Source organism: Diceros bicornis, chromosome 23 (assembly GCF_020826845.1).
Source record: "Diceros bicornis minor isolate mBicDic1 chromosome 23, mDicBic1.mat.cur, whole genome shotgun sequence".
Classification (NCBI taxonomy): Eukaryota; Metazoa; Chordata; class Mammalia; order Perissodactyla; family Rhinocerotidae; genus Diceros; species Diceros bicornis.
Window position 1 is genome coordinate 48,346,839 of NC_080762.1, and position 21,157 is coordinate 48,367,995.

At 35.4% G+C, this 21,157-nt stretch overlaps 1 protein-coding gene across 1 annotated transcript in view; it reads left to right on the forward strand.

Moving 5' to 3' along the window:
- The window catches only part of ME1 (malic enzyme 1), a 190,461-nt gene that overhangs the window by 62,579 nt on the left and 106,725 nt on the right, over positions 1 to 21,157 (forward strand). Inside the window, exon 5 of the mRNA XM_058566694.1 lies at positions 4,032 to 4,193. Within this exon, the coding sequence (XP_058422677.1) occupies positions 4,032 to 4,193 (162 nt within the window). The remainder of the gene's footprint in view (positions 1 to 4,031; positions 4,194 to 21,157) is intronic.

A 21,157-nucleotide genomic window follows, 5' to 3' on the forward strand; every position in this document is an offset into this window, starting at 1 on the left:
GAATGAGTCAATATAGGAAATAGTTTTAGGGTAGAGGGGTCTAATTAATATCCTCCTGGAGGGGCCGGCCCGGTGGCGTAGTGGTTAAGTTCGCAAGTTCCACTTCAGCGTCCTGGGGTTTGCCAGTTCGGATCCTGGTCATGGACCTACTCACTGCTCCTCAAGCTATGCTGAGGTGGCATCCCACATAGAAGAGCTACAACTCTACAACTAGGATGTACAACTATGTACTGGGGCCTTGGGGAGGGAAAAAAAAGAAAAAGAAGAAGATTGGCAATAGAAGTTAGCGCCGGGCCGATCTTCCTCAAAAAAAACCTTTCTAATAACAGCTAGGCAATAAGCAGTCACATGCTTCATCTTCTTCCTACCAGCTGATCTCTGAATATTTAACTTCCTTCATATCCCATATCCCTTTAACTCTTTAATATTGGGCCCTCTGATATTCCTGATCCTGACTATATCTACTGTTATTTAAAAAGCCTAGCATAGTGTCTGGTACGTAGTAGGCACTTAGTAAATGGCAGCTGTTTATTGTAATAGAATGTTGACGAATAAGATATAGTCTCTACTGTGTAGTTGAAAGCACACATGATACCAAGGCAATCAATTATTAGACAACATATAATTAAACTCTCTGGTATAAATTATTAGTGCCATATTCATCCATTCAGAGGAGAATATCATTCAAAGAAGGCTGGAACAGTTCAGAAATATTTATAGCAAAATTCGAACTTGAATCTAGCCTTTTGATGATTAGAAAGGGAAGACGATACTACCGTAAGAAGGGAACATATAAATGTAGGTATCAAGTTCAGGACAAGAATGGTGTGTTCTTGTGCAATAAGGAAATTGGCTGGCCCAACTAAAGCTAAGTGTCAATATTGAAATGTAGTGGAATTAAGATTGTTTAAGTAAGAGATGATTAATTGATTATGAAAGGTCTTGAAATTCAGAGAGAGGAATTTAGACTTAAAAAAGTAGAATGTCATATTTAAACAAGGGGATGACTTTATATAAGTAATATTTGAGGAAGGTTCATCAGAGAGAGAAGAAAAAGAGGCAAGAGTTCTGTATCCAAGAAGGCTACAACAGGACTGCAGGCCCCGGGAAAGGAAAAGAAGGAATGAAGAGGCGCCACATAGGGAGAGTCTGTCGGTGGTCAGGGGAACCCCTGCATATTTCATACAGAAAGGTGTTATTCAGTTAATGCTCAGATGGTAATTGATACAGAGGGATGAAGATTTGATTTCTGAAACACAGACATCATTAATACAACTGTGGTTGTCTTACTGAGATAATCCTGCTGTTGTAACTTTCTTATACAGAAAACATCCAATGCTTTACTTTTCTTAAGGAGGAGATAAAGTGGGTAAAGACAAAACCAAGAGAGTGTTAATTTAGTGATTAACTGCATACATATCACAATTTTTTTTTATTTTAGAGGATTCCTTCTCTATTAAAATCCACTCTTTAATGTTGAAATTATGCTACACATGTACTTTTGTAATAAAACATAAACTGAGCTAAAATATCAACTGCCTCAAAACAGAATTTAAAAATTACTCAAGGGGCCGGCCTGGTGGTGTAGTGGTTAAGTTTGCACGCTCTGCTTTGGCGGCCTGGGGTTCACAGGTTCGAATCCCAGGCACAGACCGAGGCACTGTTCATCAAGCCATGCTGTGGCGGCATCCCACATACAAAGTAGAGGAAGATAGGCACAGATATTAGCTCAGGGCTAATCTGCCTCAGCAAAAGGAGGAGGATTGGTGACAGATGTTAGCTCAGGGCCAATCTTCCTCACACACAAAAAAAAATTACTCAAACAACTTTCACCTATGTAAATGTCCACAGTATATTTATATAAGTAAATTGATAGCTTGAGATGAGAGAAGAGCTTAGGGAATAAAACTTACAAAGAAACGAAAAAAAATAATACTTTTCTTTGGTTTTGTATTCAAGACATGTATTTAATGTCTTTAACTAACAATATTAGTTTAACAGATGTACTATCAAAAATAAATGAAAATGCTATGTTCTTTTAAACCTCTTTTTCAAAAAATTTGAAACTGATGAAAATTACAAATAGCAACTCTCTGGGTTTAAGCATCTTTAATGAAACCCGGAAAGCATTATATAAATTATTATTCAGATCATGACTAAGTTATGTGATGATGTTGCTCTCTTTATAAAATATCTCATAAAAATATTTAAAAGTATATGCAGACCAATTGGACTGTACTTGTTTAAGAAACACATTCACAAAAGTATACATTATTGATGATATATAAAAGTACTACTATTTTTGATAGCACAATAAATAAAATAATGTCCCTTAAATATGTTTGACGTATTTGTACTTTGAAAATTTGGCTTTAATTTAATTAAAAAACTAAAGGTATAGTTTTCTGCAGTATTTGATTATATTTCTTATCTTGAATCAGAGCCAGCCAACCCAGTGGTATCAAGTTGCCTTCTCCAAAACAGCATAACAGCATATTGACCCTTTGCAATTAGACGTGGAACATATATAAGCTTTATGGAATATGCAAAGATAATTTTCACCCACCTCTCAAATGTGTTTACTTTTAAGGTAGTTCTTTGAGAGCTGCATAATATACATGAACAGAAAATTAAATGAAGAGATCTCAAAATATATTTTTAAATATGTTCTGCAATATAGTATGCTGGAAAAACACTGTCCTAGGACATAGCATACCTGGGTTCTTGTTCTTTGATATTAACCAGATAAATCACCTTAGGCAATTATTTCTGATCTTCAGTTTCCTAATCTAAAATAAGAGGGATGGACTGAATGTACTCTAAATTCCCCTCGGCTTCTAAAATGCTAATAACTCTGTCCATTAGTCCTGATGATAATAATAGTATTCATAGCCACAAGTTTTGGAGAATTTGTAATGTCCCAGATACTGTGGTAAGTTCGTTGAATGTCATGATCTCATTTTATTGAATCCTAGATTTAGTCAATTAACTAATGTTTATTGATTGTTTACTGTGTGCCAAATGCTGTGCTAGGTGCTGGTGCACAGAAGAGAGCAAAACAGAGTTGGTTCCTAATTTTATGCAGCTACTCTGAAAAGTACATTTATTATCCCATTTTACAAATAAGAAACAGAAGGTTTAATACATCGGTGTATCCGAGGTCAAATAACTAACGTTTTTCCAAGGCTGCATGGATATGACCGGTGTAGCAGTTTGTAGAAAATCTAATAAATTGTGTTTCACAAGACTGGTTTTGCTTAAACTCATGTAATGGCCATGAATCACACAATAAAGATGTTAGATGCATTAATTTCAATAAAGGTGTTACACAGAATTAAAATCTCCACATGGTTAAAATGTATGCTTCATAGATATTGAAAGTGATTAGAAATAAACAAAATTCAGTAGGTCTAGTGGAAGATTATCATGTAGGAGAACTAGCAGACTGTACTGGGCATATTTCAAAGATAGTAGAACAATATGAAGTGGTTATGGGAGTTCAAGAGGATGAGTCAACACTGTTGTGAAAATAGGTGGATGGTGCCAAGATGCATAAACTAAAGATCAGAACATCTGGGGGCTCTGAGCTATTATGGGTTACTTAAATATGGACACTCCTGTAATTGTGCTCAAAGTGGATGGGACTAGTTTTAAAGCTGCTCTGTTTCACTTTAGTTCCCAGTTTGAGCTCTTATTTCTCTGTAGTCTTCCCACTGCTCCTCTTGATTGAAGACTGAGTTATTTGGGTTGTTTGAATCTTTATGTGCTTACCCTCTTTTCTTTTTTCAACAACTAAATTAATCATATATATATATTTTTAACAAAATATAAAATATATATCAAATGTACTTTTTCTCCTCACTCTTCCACATTTACAGTCATATAAAATCTTTTCCATGTATATTCAATTATGTTTTTTTGACAGCTTAACATTTCAATACCATAAGTATTAACTTCAGAAATAGAGACCAGGAACTGTGCCCTAGGATCTGTGAACACCTCTTAGTGGATATTTTTTCTTTTCCTTCTAGGCTGTGGTGGTGACTGATGGAGAGCGTATTCTTGGCTTGGGAGACCTCGGCTGTAATGGAATGGGCATCCCTGTGGGTAAATTGGCTCTGTATACGGCTTGTGGAGGGATGAATCCTCAAGAATGTCTACCTGTCATTCTGGATGTGGGAACGGAAAATGAGGTACACAATTCAAGTCTATAAGACAGCTATTTACCTTAACAGCTATTTAGCTGTTTAGAACCAGCTATTTAGAACCAGTTCTTGCGTTTTGAGCTTATTCCAGAACTTTATGAAATTCGTTCTTTTCTGTCTGGTTCTCCCTCTCTCCTGAAACCTGTCCTCCAACTCTTATAAGAAAATTATTTTCTCTTTTCTTTTTCTCTTCTTTATAATATGATTAATCTTTTACCAGCTTGTTTAGTATTTTATTATCCTTTTATTTATACCATTATTCTATAGACTGTGTGTGTTACTTTATGTTGTATTATAGTTTCTTTCTTTAAATTATTATTTTCGTACTACATAGGAACTAATCCCAAAGGACTTAAGTTTAATCAGCCTGAAATCTTCTTGTTCTAAAAGTCTATCTTGAACCTGAGGTCGATGATTTGAAGTTTAGCATTTCTCATTCCTGCATCAATATTTTAAAATCCTAAAGTCATATATCAAATAGTACATATTTTTGTTCATCCTTTATTGGTAATGTTTAGGATTAATTATGGGTAATAGATACTAGAAATTAAAGGTAGAATTTTCTGAAATAGAGATGAAGGATAATGGTCAGTTAAGGATAGACTTTTTAAAAGTTGCATACAAATTTCAGACCTAGGTCCAGAATAGATTCATCAACAGATAAGACCTTGATACTTTAAATAAATATGTACACTTTTTATAGTTGTTTTCCTTGTTCCCTTCTAAAGCAATTTAAGACATAACTTTTGACCTGTTAATAATGTTATAATAGTAACTTGAACAGTTTTTATGTTCTTTAACCTATAAAAAGTTATAATATTTAACTTCTTATATACATGAGTACTCTTTTAACCTTTATAAAGGATACATTTTGATTAAAAACACATTACTTACCTGGCATTTTTTTTTTTTAGTACCAATAGAAAGGACTTAGAAATAATCAAAGCTGACCTCTTAAAGCAAATATCCTAAAATTGGGTACATACATTGGACATTAAGATTTCCTCTTTATTTTTTCATGTATTTTAAAACACTCTTTTATGATCAATTACATTGAAATCAAAGTTTAAAAATCATAAAATCTGCATAACATCTTAAAAACTCTAGAAAGAGATGAGGAAGAGTAAAGAGTGATGAAACAGGCATGCACGAATTTAAGAATTTAGTTTTAAACTTGGGCCTTTTATTGAGATTGTCAGGATAACGTGGACGTAAAGAAAGTTGTGCACTAATGAACCATAACACTGGGACTTCTGCGTTGATAAATTGTATTAGTTATATGAAATACTTGATTTCATGAGGGTGGATCTTAAAATTATCAAATTGGCCAGTTGTCTTGAATTTTCTCACATTATCTCCATTGAGTATTCCTTTCCTCTTTTGGTATTCAATGCTTTTATGATATTCCATTCCTGTCCCTCAGCCTATAGAACCCATATTCATCTGTCCTTCCTCAAATTTCTTACTTTGCCCTGTAGAAGATCTAGCTTTTCTTATTCTTTTCCCATTAAACGTGCCTGGTACTTAGTACATTTCAAAGTTTATCGAGCTGCTAAATTAGAAAATAATCTGATAATTGAAATGAATCTATTGTTAAAGTGCTATGTGTTACTTCTAAAGATTTTTGCTTACCACCAGTGGATTTTTGGAAATATTAGGAAAAAAATTGAGTGGTGGCATTTTAATTCTTTGACAGGTCACTGGAGAATATCTTTTTAGCTTGAAGTCCTTTCTGAAACTCTTCAAATTCCATTATGTAGATTTAAGTGAGTCATACAAACATTAAGCACCTACCATCTGTCAAGGCCTAGGTAAAGCCTATCAGAGTAAATAACTTAAGATCTTGCCAGCAAGATCTTAAGGTACTCTGAATATAGAAGAGGAGAAACATATGTAACTAGTTTCAACGTATATTAAATGCTTGGATAATACCGACATTTGACAAACCATTAAGGACAGTTAGCAAACCATTTCTCTGCCAATTACAATATACTCTTACTCTCTAACTGTGTATTACTGTTATCTGCTTCTAACTTATCTCTTTCTATAAATCATATTTAAGAAATTTAATAGTGACAATGTTTATTAATAAATGATCAGCTAGACTTCGTGTTGTAAGAAGAGGGTAAATTATTTGTTCCTTTTTTTTTTTGAGGAAGATTGGCCCTACACTAACATCTGTTGCCAATCTTCTTCTTTGTCTTTTTTCTCCCCAAAGCCCGAGTACATAGTTGTGTATCATAGTTATAGAGTTGTAGCTCTTTTATGTGGGACGCCACTTCAGCATGGCTTGATGAGCCGTGAGTAGGTCCACACCCAGGATCCGAACCAATGAACCAGCGAACCCCGGGCCGCCAAAGCAGAATGCAGGAACTTAACTGCTATGCCACCAGGCTGGCCTCTTATTTGTTCCTTTTAAAGGATGGTTTAGCTATACCTGGAGTTAGCTAAACTCCAACTACAGAGTTGGAGGGCATAGTCCCAAGACTACCCTCACTTCTGACACCAACTGCAAGTTCAGGGGGGTTCCCCAGAGCACTCTCAGGCTTGATAATTTGCTGGAAGGACTCACAGATCTCACTGAAAGCTATTATAATCACAGTTATGGTGTATTACAGGGACAGGATAAATATTAAAATCAGCCAAAGGAAGAGGTGCATGGGGCAGAGTCTCAGAGGGTTCCAAACGTGAAGCTTCCATTTTCTTTTCTGTGTGGAGTCAGGACACATTACCCTCCTGAATTGATGTGTGAGATTGATATTGGCCCTGATGTTCAGAGTTTTATTGGAGCTCCATTACCTAGGCATGATTCATTGACTGGTGGCCCACGTAAACTCAGTCTCCAGTTTGACTGATGCCATGTGACCCCAAGTCCCCACTCCCCCTCAAATCACATAGTTAGTCTTTCTGGCATGGCCAGCCTCCACCCTGTGACTATTAGTTGTGGCCTCTAGGCTACTAGATAAAATAGTTAGGCCCTATCCAAAATAGTTGAATGCTTGTGAACCATGTCACTTGAGTCCATGCCAACAGTAGACAAAAATATAAGAGGCAAACACACAAAAAGAAAAATAGGTCTAAATTTTAAAGTTAAATTAAATTGAATTCAATTTTAAACTCAGATAAGATTATGGGTTTGATGATTCAAACTTTTAAGGAAATGTAGTTTTGTTACCGAACATATACCCAGGTTCTTTACCCGCCACACAGAGGGGCTGAATAAAACTGGAACGCCAGGCTTATGGCAAGGAAAGAGTTTTTATTTCGGGTGACGTCAGCTGGGAGATAAGAGTGAGCCCTCAAATTTGTCCTATCTCCCCAAAAGATGGGAGGCAAAGAGTTTTAAAGGTTGTGAGGAATGTGGCTGCCTGTAGGGAGGGGGAGCCTGTGGCCTTGCTGGTCAGCGTTTTCCCATCAGCCTGCGTTTGGCCTTGTGAGGCTGCTGGCAGGGAGGAGGATGGTGAGATAAGGGAATCACAGGTGGGTGTCCTTGGTTGTCTGCCTCCCTGGTGGATGGTGAATTCTGGGGCCAGGGAGCCAAGGAGTTGAGGTCTGAGAAGCTTTAGCTTCCTGATATTTTCTAGATATCAGTTTCCCTATAACAAACCTCAAGAACTGGTAATTTGCCAAAACTTCAGTGTGAGCCCAGCTTGAGGCCACCTGGGCTTTAAACAATTTGTAACTTCTGTCTGCCTTGTCAAGTTCAGGGATACAAAGGTTTAAAAAACTGATATTTACATATGAATGTAACTTAGAAAAGCAGGGAAAAAGGATGAGTGTTTTTGGTTTTAACCCCATATGTGCTGGGTTTAATGTAGGGGAACGGATATCAGGGCTGGCATCAGTTCCTGTGTTATATAAACTGTTCCAGAGCGTATTAAAATTGACAGCTTCACGTTTCATTTTATAAAAAGAACATAACCTTGATATCCAAACTTAGTAAAAAATAACACATAACAAGAAACTGCTAATTAGTCTCACGTTTACCCGTGCTCCTACCTTCACCACTTACTAGCCGTGTAATCTTGAAACAGTTACCTAACTTTTCTGTGCTTCAGTTTCCTCACATAAAAGGTGTGCCTACCTTATAGAGTTGTCATGATTTAATACTCTTAGAGTGCTTAGAATTGTGACTGGCATTTTGTAAGCACTTAGTAAATGTTAACTTCCACGAATATAGATGTAGAAGGAAAAATCCTTCATAAAATATTGGCAAATTGAATCTTGCAGAATATTTTTTTTTTACAATTTATTTATTTATTTGCTTTTATTGAGGTAACATTGGTTTATAACATTATATAAATTTCAGGTGTACATCATTATATTTCAACTTCTGTGTGGGCTACATCATGTTCACCACCAAAAGTCTAGTTGCCATCTGTCACCATACACCTGTACCTCTTTACCCCTTTTGCCCTCTTCCCACCCGTCTTCACCTCTGGTAACCTCCAGTCTGTTCTCTGTGTCTATGTATTTGTTTGTTTATCTTCCACATATGAGTGAAATTATATGGTATTTATCTTTCTCTGTCTGACTGACTTCTCTTGGCTTAATACCATCAAGGTCCATCCAAGTTGTCGCAAATGGCAAGATTTCATCTTTTTCATGGCTGAGTAGTATTCCATTGTGTATATATACCACATCTTCTTTATCCATTCATCTGTCAATGGGCACTTAGATTGTTTCCAAGTCTTGGCTGTTGTCAATATGCTACAATGAACAGAGGGGTGCATATATCTTTTTGAGTTAGTGTTTTCATGTTCTTTTGATAAATACCCAGAAGTGGAATTGCTGGATAATATGATAGTTCTATTTTTAATTTTTTGAGGAATCTTCACACTGTTTTCCATATTGGCTCCACCAGTTTACATTCCCACCAGCAGTGTACAAGGATTCCCTTTTCTCCACATCCTCTCCAACACTTGTTATTTCTTGTCTTATTAATAGCTATTCTGATGGGCATGAGGTGATATCTCGTAGTTTTGATTTGAATTTCCCTAATAACTAGTGATGTTGAACATCTTTTCATGTGCCTGTTGGCCATATGTATATCTTCTTTGGAAAAATGTCTATTCAGATTCTCTGCCCATTTTTTTCATTGAGTTGTTTGTCTTTTGTTGTTGAGTTGTATGAGTATCTAACCTAAATTTTTTATGTTCATAGCTTTTAATTAATATATAATGAAGAAGAGAAAAATTCTTGAAGTGAAATGAGTTGCCAATTCTGAATGTTCTTCTTTTATTTATTTTGATGTTTTATTTTTTTATTTATTCTTGTACTGCTGCTTTACTGAGAAGACAAGAAAGAAAACTTAATTCACTAAACTAAAACGTTGCTGAGTCAATGGGTTTGTGTGAAATATAATGGAGTTTTTATGTTGACACTTTATGTTCTACTTCCACACATGGAACACTGCTTTTAGTCAAAACATTCCTGCAGTAATAATTTTTAATCTTATCCCTTTTGTGAATCTCTGTCCAGTTTTACACTTCATAATAAAAATATAAAAACTAGTTGATAATAACACTTAGTTTCTTATCCAGAATAACCTTGCAAAGTTTAATGAAAACTAGATCCCTTTTTTATAAATTACAAATGTTTCCCTCTTTTGTCATAAATACCTAAACTGAGTAGTAATGAAAATAGCAAAGGAATTAACAGCTGATTAATAAGACATTCTTCACTTGCTGTAAAGTCATACTTTCTGACTTCTGAATCTCTGCAGCTTTCAACTAAAGAGGTTTAAAGAACAAAGACACTGAAACTGAGCCACAGAAGTGTTTGGCTGAAAAAAACAACTCTTATTCTTTAAGTTAATAAGGCAAAGCATTAATTTAGGTAGAATGTTTGTGCTTTCATCTTTCATCTATTATTTTACAGTCCACATTTTCTTTAATTTACTTGTGAAGCAGTTGAGTTATAAAATTTACTTCTATTACCTGAGGTAAATTTTCTTCAGTTGTCTTTTAAGAGCATACTATATTTAATTTCTTCTTTTTTTCTGTTGTCACAAAATCTTTTCATAGAAGTTATGTTTATTATTTGCCTAGTTTTCTTCAATAAGTGACCAATATCCTATTTGACTAAACATGTGAGCAGATGTTCCCTGTCCCCTCCATGCTCATCTAGGCATTAGTAGGTCTCAGAGTCTGCTTCATGTGTTATGTGGTATATTACTTTCCTACAGCTGCCATAACAGTACCATAAGCTGAGTGGCTTAACCAATAGAAATTTATTTTCTCACAGTTATGAAGGCTAGAAGTCCAAGATCAAGGTGTCGACTGGGTTCATTTCTTCTAAGGTCTCTCTCCTTGGGTTGTCTTCCTCCAGTGTCTTTACATGGTCTTTCCTCTGTGTGCATCTGTGTTCTAATTTTTTCTTATAAGAACACCAGTTATATTGGATTAGGACCCACCCTAATGACCTCATTTAACTTAATTACATTTTTAAAGACCCTGTCTCAAAATACAGTCATATTCTGAGGTAGTAGGATTAGGACTTCAACATAGGAATTGAGGGGGACACAATTCAGCCCATAACACATGGTCAGTCTTCAAGAGGACATGGGCAGTATGAGTTGGAGAATATTGTTTCTGCATAGTTATTCTTTGTTTATTAAACCATTGCTCCAGGTCTCAGCTTTTCTGATTCTGGTTTTATGTTTAGTCTGGCCTTCAATTCATGTATACAGTATATCTAGATTTAGAATTATTATTGGAACTTGAACTCACAAAGTTGAAGCCTCTTCCCATTTAGAAGGTTCCCCCTTGTGTTTCAGAAAATGCTCTTCATCTTTGGCATGAACCAGGTATGTTGGAGAGAAACTGAACGAAAGAAAAACTTTGTAGATTTTCTATCATATGTGCCTGCCATATATCTTTCAGCTCTCTACAGAAGCTAGTGCTGGCTCTAGAATGTGGCTTGTATTAGTTTTGTATTGCTACCATAAATTATTACAAACTTAGTGGCTTAAAGCAACACAAATACATTACCTTATAGTTCTGTAGGTCACAAGTCTGACAGAAATCTCAAAAGGCTAAAATCATGAAAGATGTCAGCAGGGCTGTGTTCCATGTCTTTGTCTTTTCCAGCTTCTAGAGACTGCTTCCCTTCCTAAGGTCATGATCCTCTTTATCCGTTTTCAAAGCCAGTAATGTAGTATCTCTCTGACCCTGCTTCCATCATCACATCTCTTTCTCTGACTACAGCCAGGAAAGGTTTTTCACTTTTAAGGACTCACCCTTAATCACATCTGCAAAGTCTCTTTTGCCAAATAAGGTAACATATTTACAGGTTCTAGGGGAGGGGAAAGTCACTATTCTGCCTAGCACATGGTCCCAGCTAGAATGTCATCATTTCTCCCTCAACCCCCCTTCACTTCTTGCCTTTATCCTTGCATTTTATGGGGATTGCTTGCCGCTTCAGACTGCATTGGAATGAGTGCTAATAATTATGGTAAAGCCAGAGGAGAAAGCATAATCCCTCAGCTCCCAGGCTTTCAGTTTGTAGTGTCGTGTATTTACTTTTTGGGGGTCTCATTTTACCTCATCCTCTCTAAATTAGAAGATGATAATGGACTATATCAAGAATTTCTTTATCTGTTTTCTGAGACACTACACCAAACACCTTGGGAAAGAGAACGGGGTCTGTCTTCAGTTTAGTTTTATATGCACTGTAACTATTAGGACTTCTTTGAAGTTTGTGATATATTTTAGAAATACCCATTATCTAAATTAAAATAGAAAAAACATTTACATGAGACAGCAACCTTTTGGGCAATAGAATAATTTCATTTTAACTTAATAATATAAGTTTGAAATGAGTGGTTCTTAATGTATGTTCCATGGACAAATCACTTCAGAATTACCAGGGGCGTGTGTTAAGAATGCAGAATCCTGGGCCCCACTCCAGACTTACTGAATTGCAGTCAAATGTTAATAATTTTTATTTCTACTATTTTTAAACATTCATGCTGGCTCATATGCATGCTGAGATTTGTAGTATTGCTTTAGACTCTTGGCCTTACGTTGGCGGTTAGTTTGCTTAATCTTATTGATGACATGAGCCAGCAAAACAGCAAAAATTATATGTTATTTCTTTACAGAAACTGTTTTTTTCATTTGAAAATAATGAGTAAATAGCAACAAAGAAAATGATTATCTGTATGTTATAAATAAAATTTAAAAATAAATGCTAAAATGGGGAATATTCATAACTTTATGGAAGATTGCGGTTTATAATGTTCTTAATATTCAGTGAACACTTTCGAGTCAATAAGAAAATGTCAAATGTGAAATATACAAATTTCATGAAGACATATAAGCACAGAGAATTTACAAATGAAGAAATAAAAATGATCAATAAACTTATGAAAAAATGTTTAACAGTATTAGAAAAGAAATACAAATGAATGCTACTTGATAACATTATGTATGTAAATATATTTATCTGTATTTTATTATATATTAGTTTTATATATATTTATATGTATATTTCATATATATACACACATATATATATGGAAAGATAATACTCTCATTTGAGGCTGCAACAAAATATACTTAGTATATGTCACTGGGGGGAATGTTAATTTCTTCATCCTCTCTAGGAGGGCAGAGTTCCAATGCAGATCACAAGTTTTAAAAATGTTCATCTAGAGACTTGAAAACTTTTCACAGTGTATTCCTGTGTGAAAAGGGGTTAGAAAATAGTCCATGATGTTGTTCCAGATTTGGACAGATAATATTATACATGCATAGAAATAAAGAAAAGGACCTAGAAGAATATGCATCAAGGTGCTAGTGGTGAATAGTTCTGAATGGGTTGAAATTATTGGTATTCTTTGTTTTTAATTTTACTTTTCAGTGCTCTCAAATTTTCTGCTAGGCAAATATTGCTTTTGTAATGATAAAAAACTTAAAGTATTAAGAAAATGTTTTTTAATTCTCAGAAACTTCGGATTGGAAAGGTAGAAATGTGAGACAAGAACAAGGTGAGAGTTGATAATGATTGCTATTAGCCTCAAATAAATGAATGCTTCCAATAAAAATTCCCAAGTTTCCAGAATTGAGATAGTGCTAACAAGTAAGGTAATTAACTTTACCAATATATTCCCTCTTTATCTCCTTTTTGGAACTCTCTTATATTTTTATATGCTTTGTCCTTTACTCTTTGTCCCCTGATCTCTTTCCTTCTCTCATGCTTTAAGTCTTCCTAAGTCTTCAGTGACACCACATGTATTACATGTGACACCTCTTGCTAAAGAAGGTCTAACCTCTTTTAAGTGCTTGCTTAATACCAAGTGTTTCATTTATTCTTTAACAAAGATCTATTAAGTGTTTACTCTTGGCCACAAGAAGTTTGTAATCCAATGAATTAATATCACTTCTGTGCCAGGCTACTTGGTCTATGGGGCCATTATCAAAACAGGGTAATCTTGTTAAATTGTTTTTTGTAAATATTAATTTTTTTGGTCAGCCAAATCTCTAAGGATGCATTCATTATTCAAGCCTTAATTATCGTGAAATTTTAAAAATAGTAATTTTTGACATAGACATTATGATTAGAAGAATTTATAACTTTCTCATTTAATTCCAAAGCTTTATCTGGTTCATAAATCTTCATAATTGACTCTTCATTGTAGTCAGACTTCTTTATGATATATACTTTAATTATTAACATGGGAAAAAATGAGAGAAAAGAGAGGAGGAAACATGTAACATCTTTTCTTAATTGTGTTCTTTTCTAATTCACATTTTAGAAGTCCAAATATATTCCAGACATGGAGAAAGTATTTTAATTCTGGCAGCCATTAGTAGCTCATTGGCACTTCAACCTTAGCTGTTCAGAAGCCTGCCAGTAGATTGTTTAAAGTTTTTAGGCCTCAAGGAACAACTGGGCTTTACAACAGCACTCAATTTTAGATTTTACATTTCATCTGAAATACATTTCTATGATTAAATATGTTAACTTCCAGCTAGCTGGAAAGCCTTAACTCATTATTGTGCAGTAAATTATAAGAGTAGGATGATCACATAATGTGTTGGCCAACCAAAACACTTGCACAGTGAAAAAAGATGCTGTTAATAATTACACTAGGACAGCAGGTGTGAACTGGGCTATACTCTCTGTTGGCTTTCAGCAAATCCCAACTCAGATGATTCAAATGGTTTAATCTTGTTAGCAACATCACCACACCTGCAAAAACATCATTTATCTGTAACAAACTACCTCCAAACGTAGTGACTTAAAACAATTACTATTTTGTTAATGTTTATGCCTTGCAAGGATGGCTAGGAAGGCTGAGATGCTTGGGACAGCTTGGCCGTTTCCATATAGATTCTCATCTTTCACAAATTGTTCATATTCCACATGTAAAATATGCTCATCTCCATCCTAGGTTCCCAAAAGCTTCATCCCAGTGACAACAGGAGGCCCAAAGTTCAGGATCCTGTCATTTTAATCGGGTCTAAATGCAAATGAAGCTTCTTGTGTTTTGCTGCTGGCTGTGGCTCCTCTTATCTGTTCCCACATACCAAACATACAATGGTGAGGCAGGGACGCAATAACTGCAATCAGCACTTCCATTCAAAATGGGAGAAATGGGAATCATATGGCTCTAAATGGCTCAGAGCAATGCTAAATTTCCCACTGGACACATGTTGCCGGGCCATCTACTTGGGGGCAGGGAATGTACTCTGAATAGGCCTGGTTCTCTTTCCTCAGAGTGCTTCTGTAGTTCATTGTTCTTGTGGGCTTTTGGCTCTCTCTGGGCTCTTGGCTCTGGCCTCTGAGATATCCTTCCTTTTCTATAAGAAAACAGCCATGTTTCAGCTGAATAGCTTTCTCAGCCTGCTTCCTGCCCGTGGGAAGTTGGGGACCCAGAGAAATATTTTCATTTTGAAGTGTCTCTGTCTCAATTAATCCAAGTAGTAGTACAGCACCCTTAAATTTTTTTTAGGCTTTCTGGGTTTCAGATTCGAGTCTACTCTATTAGATAAAGGCCCTGCTCACAATTCTTTTCAAAATAGATCTTCTCCCTACATTGGTTGTCACATCAGAGGGCTGTGGGGCCAGTTCCTTTTATGAAGCCAAGAGAGTTTTTGAGGCTCCACTTTAAATCATTCAGAAGTTTTCACAAAAGTTGTTACAACCACAAACTTAATTTGATCTTTGACTACGGGCCTTATTTTACTTTGGAAATCTTTTACAAGTAAGACTTGTGTCCTCTATATTTAAATTTTTTTAATTTTTCCCACAAGCTGAACATTTCCTTCTTTAGCTCATCTGTTTTAACCTAATCATACAACTGTGAGAAGCCAATTTACACATTCAGCATTCTGCCTGGAAATCTATTTAGCCAGAGTCGAAAGTTCATTAGCTACATTTTCTTTATTCTAGGTTCCTGGAGGTGACAGTTTTGACAATAGTTTCACTATTACATGACAAAGATTGAGATTTTTTTCCAGTCTCCAAAAGCAGTTTGTCTTTTTAAATTTCTTTCAGCAATATTTTGTAGTTTCCAGTGTATAATGCTTACACATATTTTGTTAAATGTGTCCCTATGAATTTCATGTTTTGGAATGCTATTGTAAAGGGAGTTGTGTTTTATTTTATTTCCAACTGTTCATTGCTAGTATATAGAGATACAGTTGATTTGTGTATATTGACCTTATATCCTACAATCATGTTAAATTCACATGTTCTTATTTTTTTTCTTTTTTTTGGTGAGCAAGATTGGCCCTGAGCTAACATCTATTGCCAATCTTCCTCTTTTTGCTTGAAAAAGATTGTCCCTGAGCTAACATCTCTGCCAATCCTCCTCTATGTTTTGAATGTGGGATGCCACCACAGCGTGGCTTGATGAGCGGTGCATATGTCCCTGCCTGGGATCTGAACCCGTGAACCCTGTGCTGCCGAAGCAGAGTGTGCGAACCCAACCACTGTGCCACTGGGCTGGCCCCATCACGTATTTTTTCTAGTGGATTTTTTTTTTTGGTAGATTCCTTAATATTTTCTTTTTGTTTCTATAGTGATATATGTGTCTGATTTATTTTTTTAAATTATTTTATTGAGCTCATATTGCTTATAACATTGTGTAAATTTAAGGTGTACGTTATTATATATCAGTTTCTGTATAGACTGCATTGTGTTCACCACCAATAGTCTCGTTTTTATCCGTCACCATACATATGTGCCCTTTACCCCTTTCGCTCTCCCTTCACCCCATTCCCCTCTGGTAACCACTAGTCTGTTCTATTTGTCCATATGTTTATCTTCCACATATGATGAAATGATATGGTGTTTGTCTTTCTCTTTCTGGCTTATTTTGCTTAGCACAGTACCCTCAAGGTCCATCCATGTTTTCACAAATGGCATGATTTTGTCTTTTTTTATGGCTGAGTATACATATACCACATCTTCTTTATGCATTCATCTATCAATGGTCACTTGGGTTATTTCCATGTCTTGGCTATTGTAAATAATGCTACGATGAACATAGGGATGCATAAATCTCTTTGAATTGTTGATTTCATGTTCTTTGGATAAATACCCAGTAGTGGGATAGCTGGATTGTATGGTATTTCTATTTTTAATTTTTTGAGAAATCTCCATGCTGTTTTCCATAGTGGCTGCACCAGTTTGCATTCTCACCAGCAGTGTATGAGGATTCCCTTTTCTCCACAACCTCTCCAAGATTTCTTATTTCTTATCTTATTAATTATTGCCATTCTGATGGGTGTGAGGTGATATCTCATTGCAGTTTTGATTTGCATTTCTCTAATAATTAGTGATGTTGAACATCATTTCATGTGCCTGTTGGCCATCTGTATATCTTCTTTGGAAAAATGTTCATATGCTCTGCCCAGTTTTTGATTGAGTTGTTTGTTTTTTGTTGTTGAGTTGTATGAGTTCTTTATATATTTTGGAAATTAACCTCGTGTCAGATATATGATATGCAAATATTTTCTCCCAGTTGGTGGGTTGTCTTTTCATTTTGCTCATGGTTTCCTTTACTTTCAGAAGGTTTTTAGTCTGATGTAGTCTCATTTGTTTATTTTTTTCTTTTGTTTCCCTTGCTTGGTGAGATATGGTATTCTAAAAGATACTGCTAAGACCGATGTTAAATAGTGTTCTGCCTATATTTTCTTCTAGGAGTTTTATGGTTTCAGGTCTTACATTCAAGTCTTTAATACTTTTTGAATTAATTTTTGTGTGTAGTGTAAGATAGTGGTCTACGTTCATTCTTTTGCATGTGGCTGTCCAGTTTTCCCAGCACAATTTATTGAAGAGGCTTTCCTTTTTCCATTGTATGTTCTTGGTTCCTTTGTCAAAGATTAGTTGTCCATAGATGTGTGGTTTTATTTCTGGGCTTTCAATTCTCTTCCATTGATCTGTATGTCTGTTTTTGTGCTAGTACCATGCAGTTTTGATTATTATAGCTTTGTAGTATATTTTGAAGTCAGGGATTGTGATGCCTCCAGCTTTGTTCTTGTTTCTCAGGATTCGTTTGGCTATTTGGGGTCTTTTGTTGTTCCATATAAATTTTAGGATTCTTTATTCTATTTCTGTGAAGAGTGTCACTGGGATTCTGATTGGGATTGCATTGAATCTGTAGATTGCTTTAGGAAGTATGGAAATTTTAACTATGTTAATTCTTCCAATCCATGAGCATGGAATATCTTTCCATTTCTTTATGTCCTCTTCAATTTCCTTCGATAATGTCTTGTAGTTTTCAGTGTATAGGTCTTTCACCTCCTTGGTTAAATTTATTCCTAAATATTTTATTCTTTTTTGTGTGACTGTAAATGGGATTCTATTCTTAATTTCTCTTTATGCTAGTTCATTATTAGTGTATAGAAATGCAATTGATTTTTGTAAGTTTATTTTGTACCCTGCAACTTTGCTGTGGTTGTTGATTATTTCTATTAGTTTTCTGGTGGATTCTTTAGGTTTTTCTATATATACAATCATGTCATCCACAAACAGTGAGAGTTTTACTTCTTCCTTTCCAATTTGGATCCTTTTTATTATTCTTTTTCTTCCCTAATTGCTCTAGCTAAAACTTCCAGTATATGTTGAATAAGAGTGGCGAGAGTTGGTACCCTTGTCTTGTTCTCAGAGGAATGGCTTTTGGTTTTTCACCCTTAAGTGGGTTTGGCTGTGGGTTTGTCATATATGGGCTTTATTGTGTTGAGATACTTTCCTTCTATAATCATTTTTTTTTTTTTTTTGCTGTGGAAGATTCATGGTGAGCTAATATCTGTTGCCAATCTTTCTCCTTTTTTGTTTGAGGACAATTATCCCTGAGCTAACTTCCATGCCAGTCTTTCCTCTATTTTGTGTGTGGGTTGCCACCACAGCATGGCTGACAAGTGGTGTAGGTCCATGCCCGTGATCCAAACCTGTGAACCCAGGCCACTGAAGCAGAGCACGCCAAACTTAACCACCACACCATGGGGCCAGCCCCTCCTTCTATACCCATTTTATTGAGAATTTTTATCATAAATGGATGTTGAATCTTGTCAAATGCTTTCTCTGCATTTGTTGAGATGATCATGTGGTTTTTATTCTTCATTTTGTTAATGTGGGGTATCACATTGATCTGTGGATGTTGAACCATCCCTGCATTCCTGGAATAAATCCCACTTGATCATGGTGTATGATCCTTTTAATGTATGTTTGCATTCAATTTGCTAATATTTTGTTGAGTATTTTTGCGTCTATGTTCATCGGCAATATTGGCCATTAATTTTCCTTTTTTGTGTTGTCCTTGTCTGGTTTGGGTATCAGGGTAATGTTGGCCTCGTAAAGTGAGTTAGGAAGCATCATGTCTTCTTCAATATTTCAGAATAGTTTGAGAAGGATAGGTATTAAATCTTCTTTGAATGTTTGGTAGAATTCTCGAGAAGACATCTGGTCCTTTACTTTTGTTTTTTGGGAAGCTTTTGATTGCTGTTTCAATCTTTTTACTTGTGATTGGTCTATTCATATTTCTATTCTTGATTCAATTTTGGGAGTTGTATGATCCTAAGAATTTATCCATTTCTTCTGCATTATCCAATTTTTTGGCATATAGCTTTTTGTGGTATTCTCTTATAATCCTTTGTATTTCTGTGGTATCCGTTGTAATTTCCCTTCTTTCATTTCTGATTTTATTTGAGTCTTCTCTCTTTTTGACTTAGTGAGTCTGGCTAAGGGTTTGTCAATTTTGTTTATCTTCTCAAAGAACTAGCTCTTAGTTTCATTGATCCTTTCTATTGTTTTTAGTCTCTATTTCATTTATTTCTGCTCTGATTTTTATTATTTCCCTCCTACTGACTTTGGGGTTTGTTCTTCTTTTTCTAGTTCTTTTAGGTATAGTTTAATAGTACTTATTTGAGATTTTTCTTGTTTGTTGAGGTAGACCTGTTTTGCTATAAATTTTCTTCTTAGTACCCATAAGAGTTGGTATAGTGTGTTTTCATTTTCCTTTGTCTCCAGATTTTTTTTATTTCTCCTTTGATTTCTTCGTTGAGCCAAAGTTTGTTCAGTAGCATGTGGTTTAGTCTCCACATATTTGTGACTTTCTTAGCCTTTTTCTTGTAGTTGATATCTAGTTTCATAGCATTGTGGTTGGAGAAAATACTTGATATGATTTCAATCTTCTTAAATTTACCAAGGCTTGCCTTGTTTCCAGACATATGGTCTATCGTTTTTTTTTTTTTTGCTGAGGAAGATTTGCTCTAAGCTAACATCTGTTGCCAATCTTCTTCTATTTTGCATGTGGGTCGCCGCCACAGCATGGCTGCCAGTGAGTGCTGTAGGTCTGCACATGGAAACTGTGCAGGCTGCTGAAGTGGAGTGTGTTGAACTTAACCACTAGGCCACAGGGTCTATCTTTGAGAATGTTCCATGTGCACTTGAGAAGAATGTGTATTCTGCTGTTTTTGGATGGAATGTTCTATATATATCTATTAAGTCCATGTGGCCTAGTGTTTCACTTAAATCTGCTGTTTCCTGGTTGACTTTCTGTCTGGATGATCAATCCATTGATGTAAGCAGGATGTTAAGGTTCCCTACTATTATTGTGTTGGCATCAATTTCTCGCTTTAGTTCTGTTAATAGTTGCTTTATATACTTTGGTGCTCCCATGTTAGGTGCATATATTTTAGTAAGTGTTATGTCATCTTGGTGGAATGTCCCTTTGATCATTATATAATGCTCATCTTTGTTTCTCATTATCTTTTTTATCTTGAAGTCTGTTTTGTCTGATATAAGTATGGCTACGCCACTTTCTTTTGCTTGCCATTTGCTTGGAGTATCATCTTTCATCCATTTACTCTGAGCTTATGTTTGTCTTTAGAGCTGAGATGTGTTTGCTGGAGGCAGTCTATTGTTGGGTCTTGTTTTTTAATCCATCCAGCTATTCTGTGTCTTCTGATTGGTGAGTTCAATCCATTTACATTTAGAGTGATTATTGATATATGAGGGCTTCGTACTGCCATTTTACCTCTTGTTTTCTGGTTGTTCTAGATTTCCATTGTTTCTTTTTCCTTGTATTTCTGTCTGCCATTTCCGTTTGGTGGTATTCTATGATGGTTTTCTCTTTATTTATGATTTGTGACTCTGCTCTGATTTTTTGTTTTGTGATTACCAAGAGTTTTGTATAAAAGATCTCATAGATGAGATATTCCTTTTTCTGATAGCCTCTTATCTCCATTAGCCTATGCAGGTTCCATCCCTTTCCTCTTCCCCTTCTATATTTTTGTTGTCACAAATTATTCTTCTTTGTGTTGTGAGTTTGTGACCAAATCGAAGAGTTTATAGTTAATTTTGATGCTATCTTTTCCTTTAGCCTTTATGTTATAATCAAGTGTTTGCTAACCTATTCTGATAGAGAGCTGCAATTTTCTGATTTTGTCTGTCTGCTTATCTCCTTGCTCAAAGCTTTATAAGCCTTTGCCTTTTTG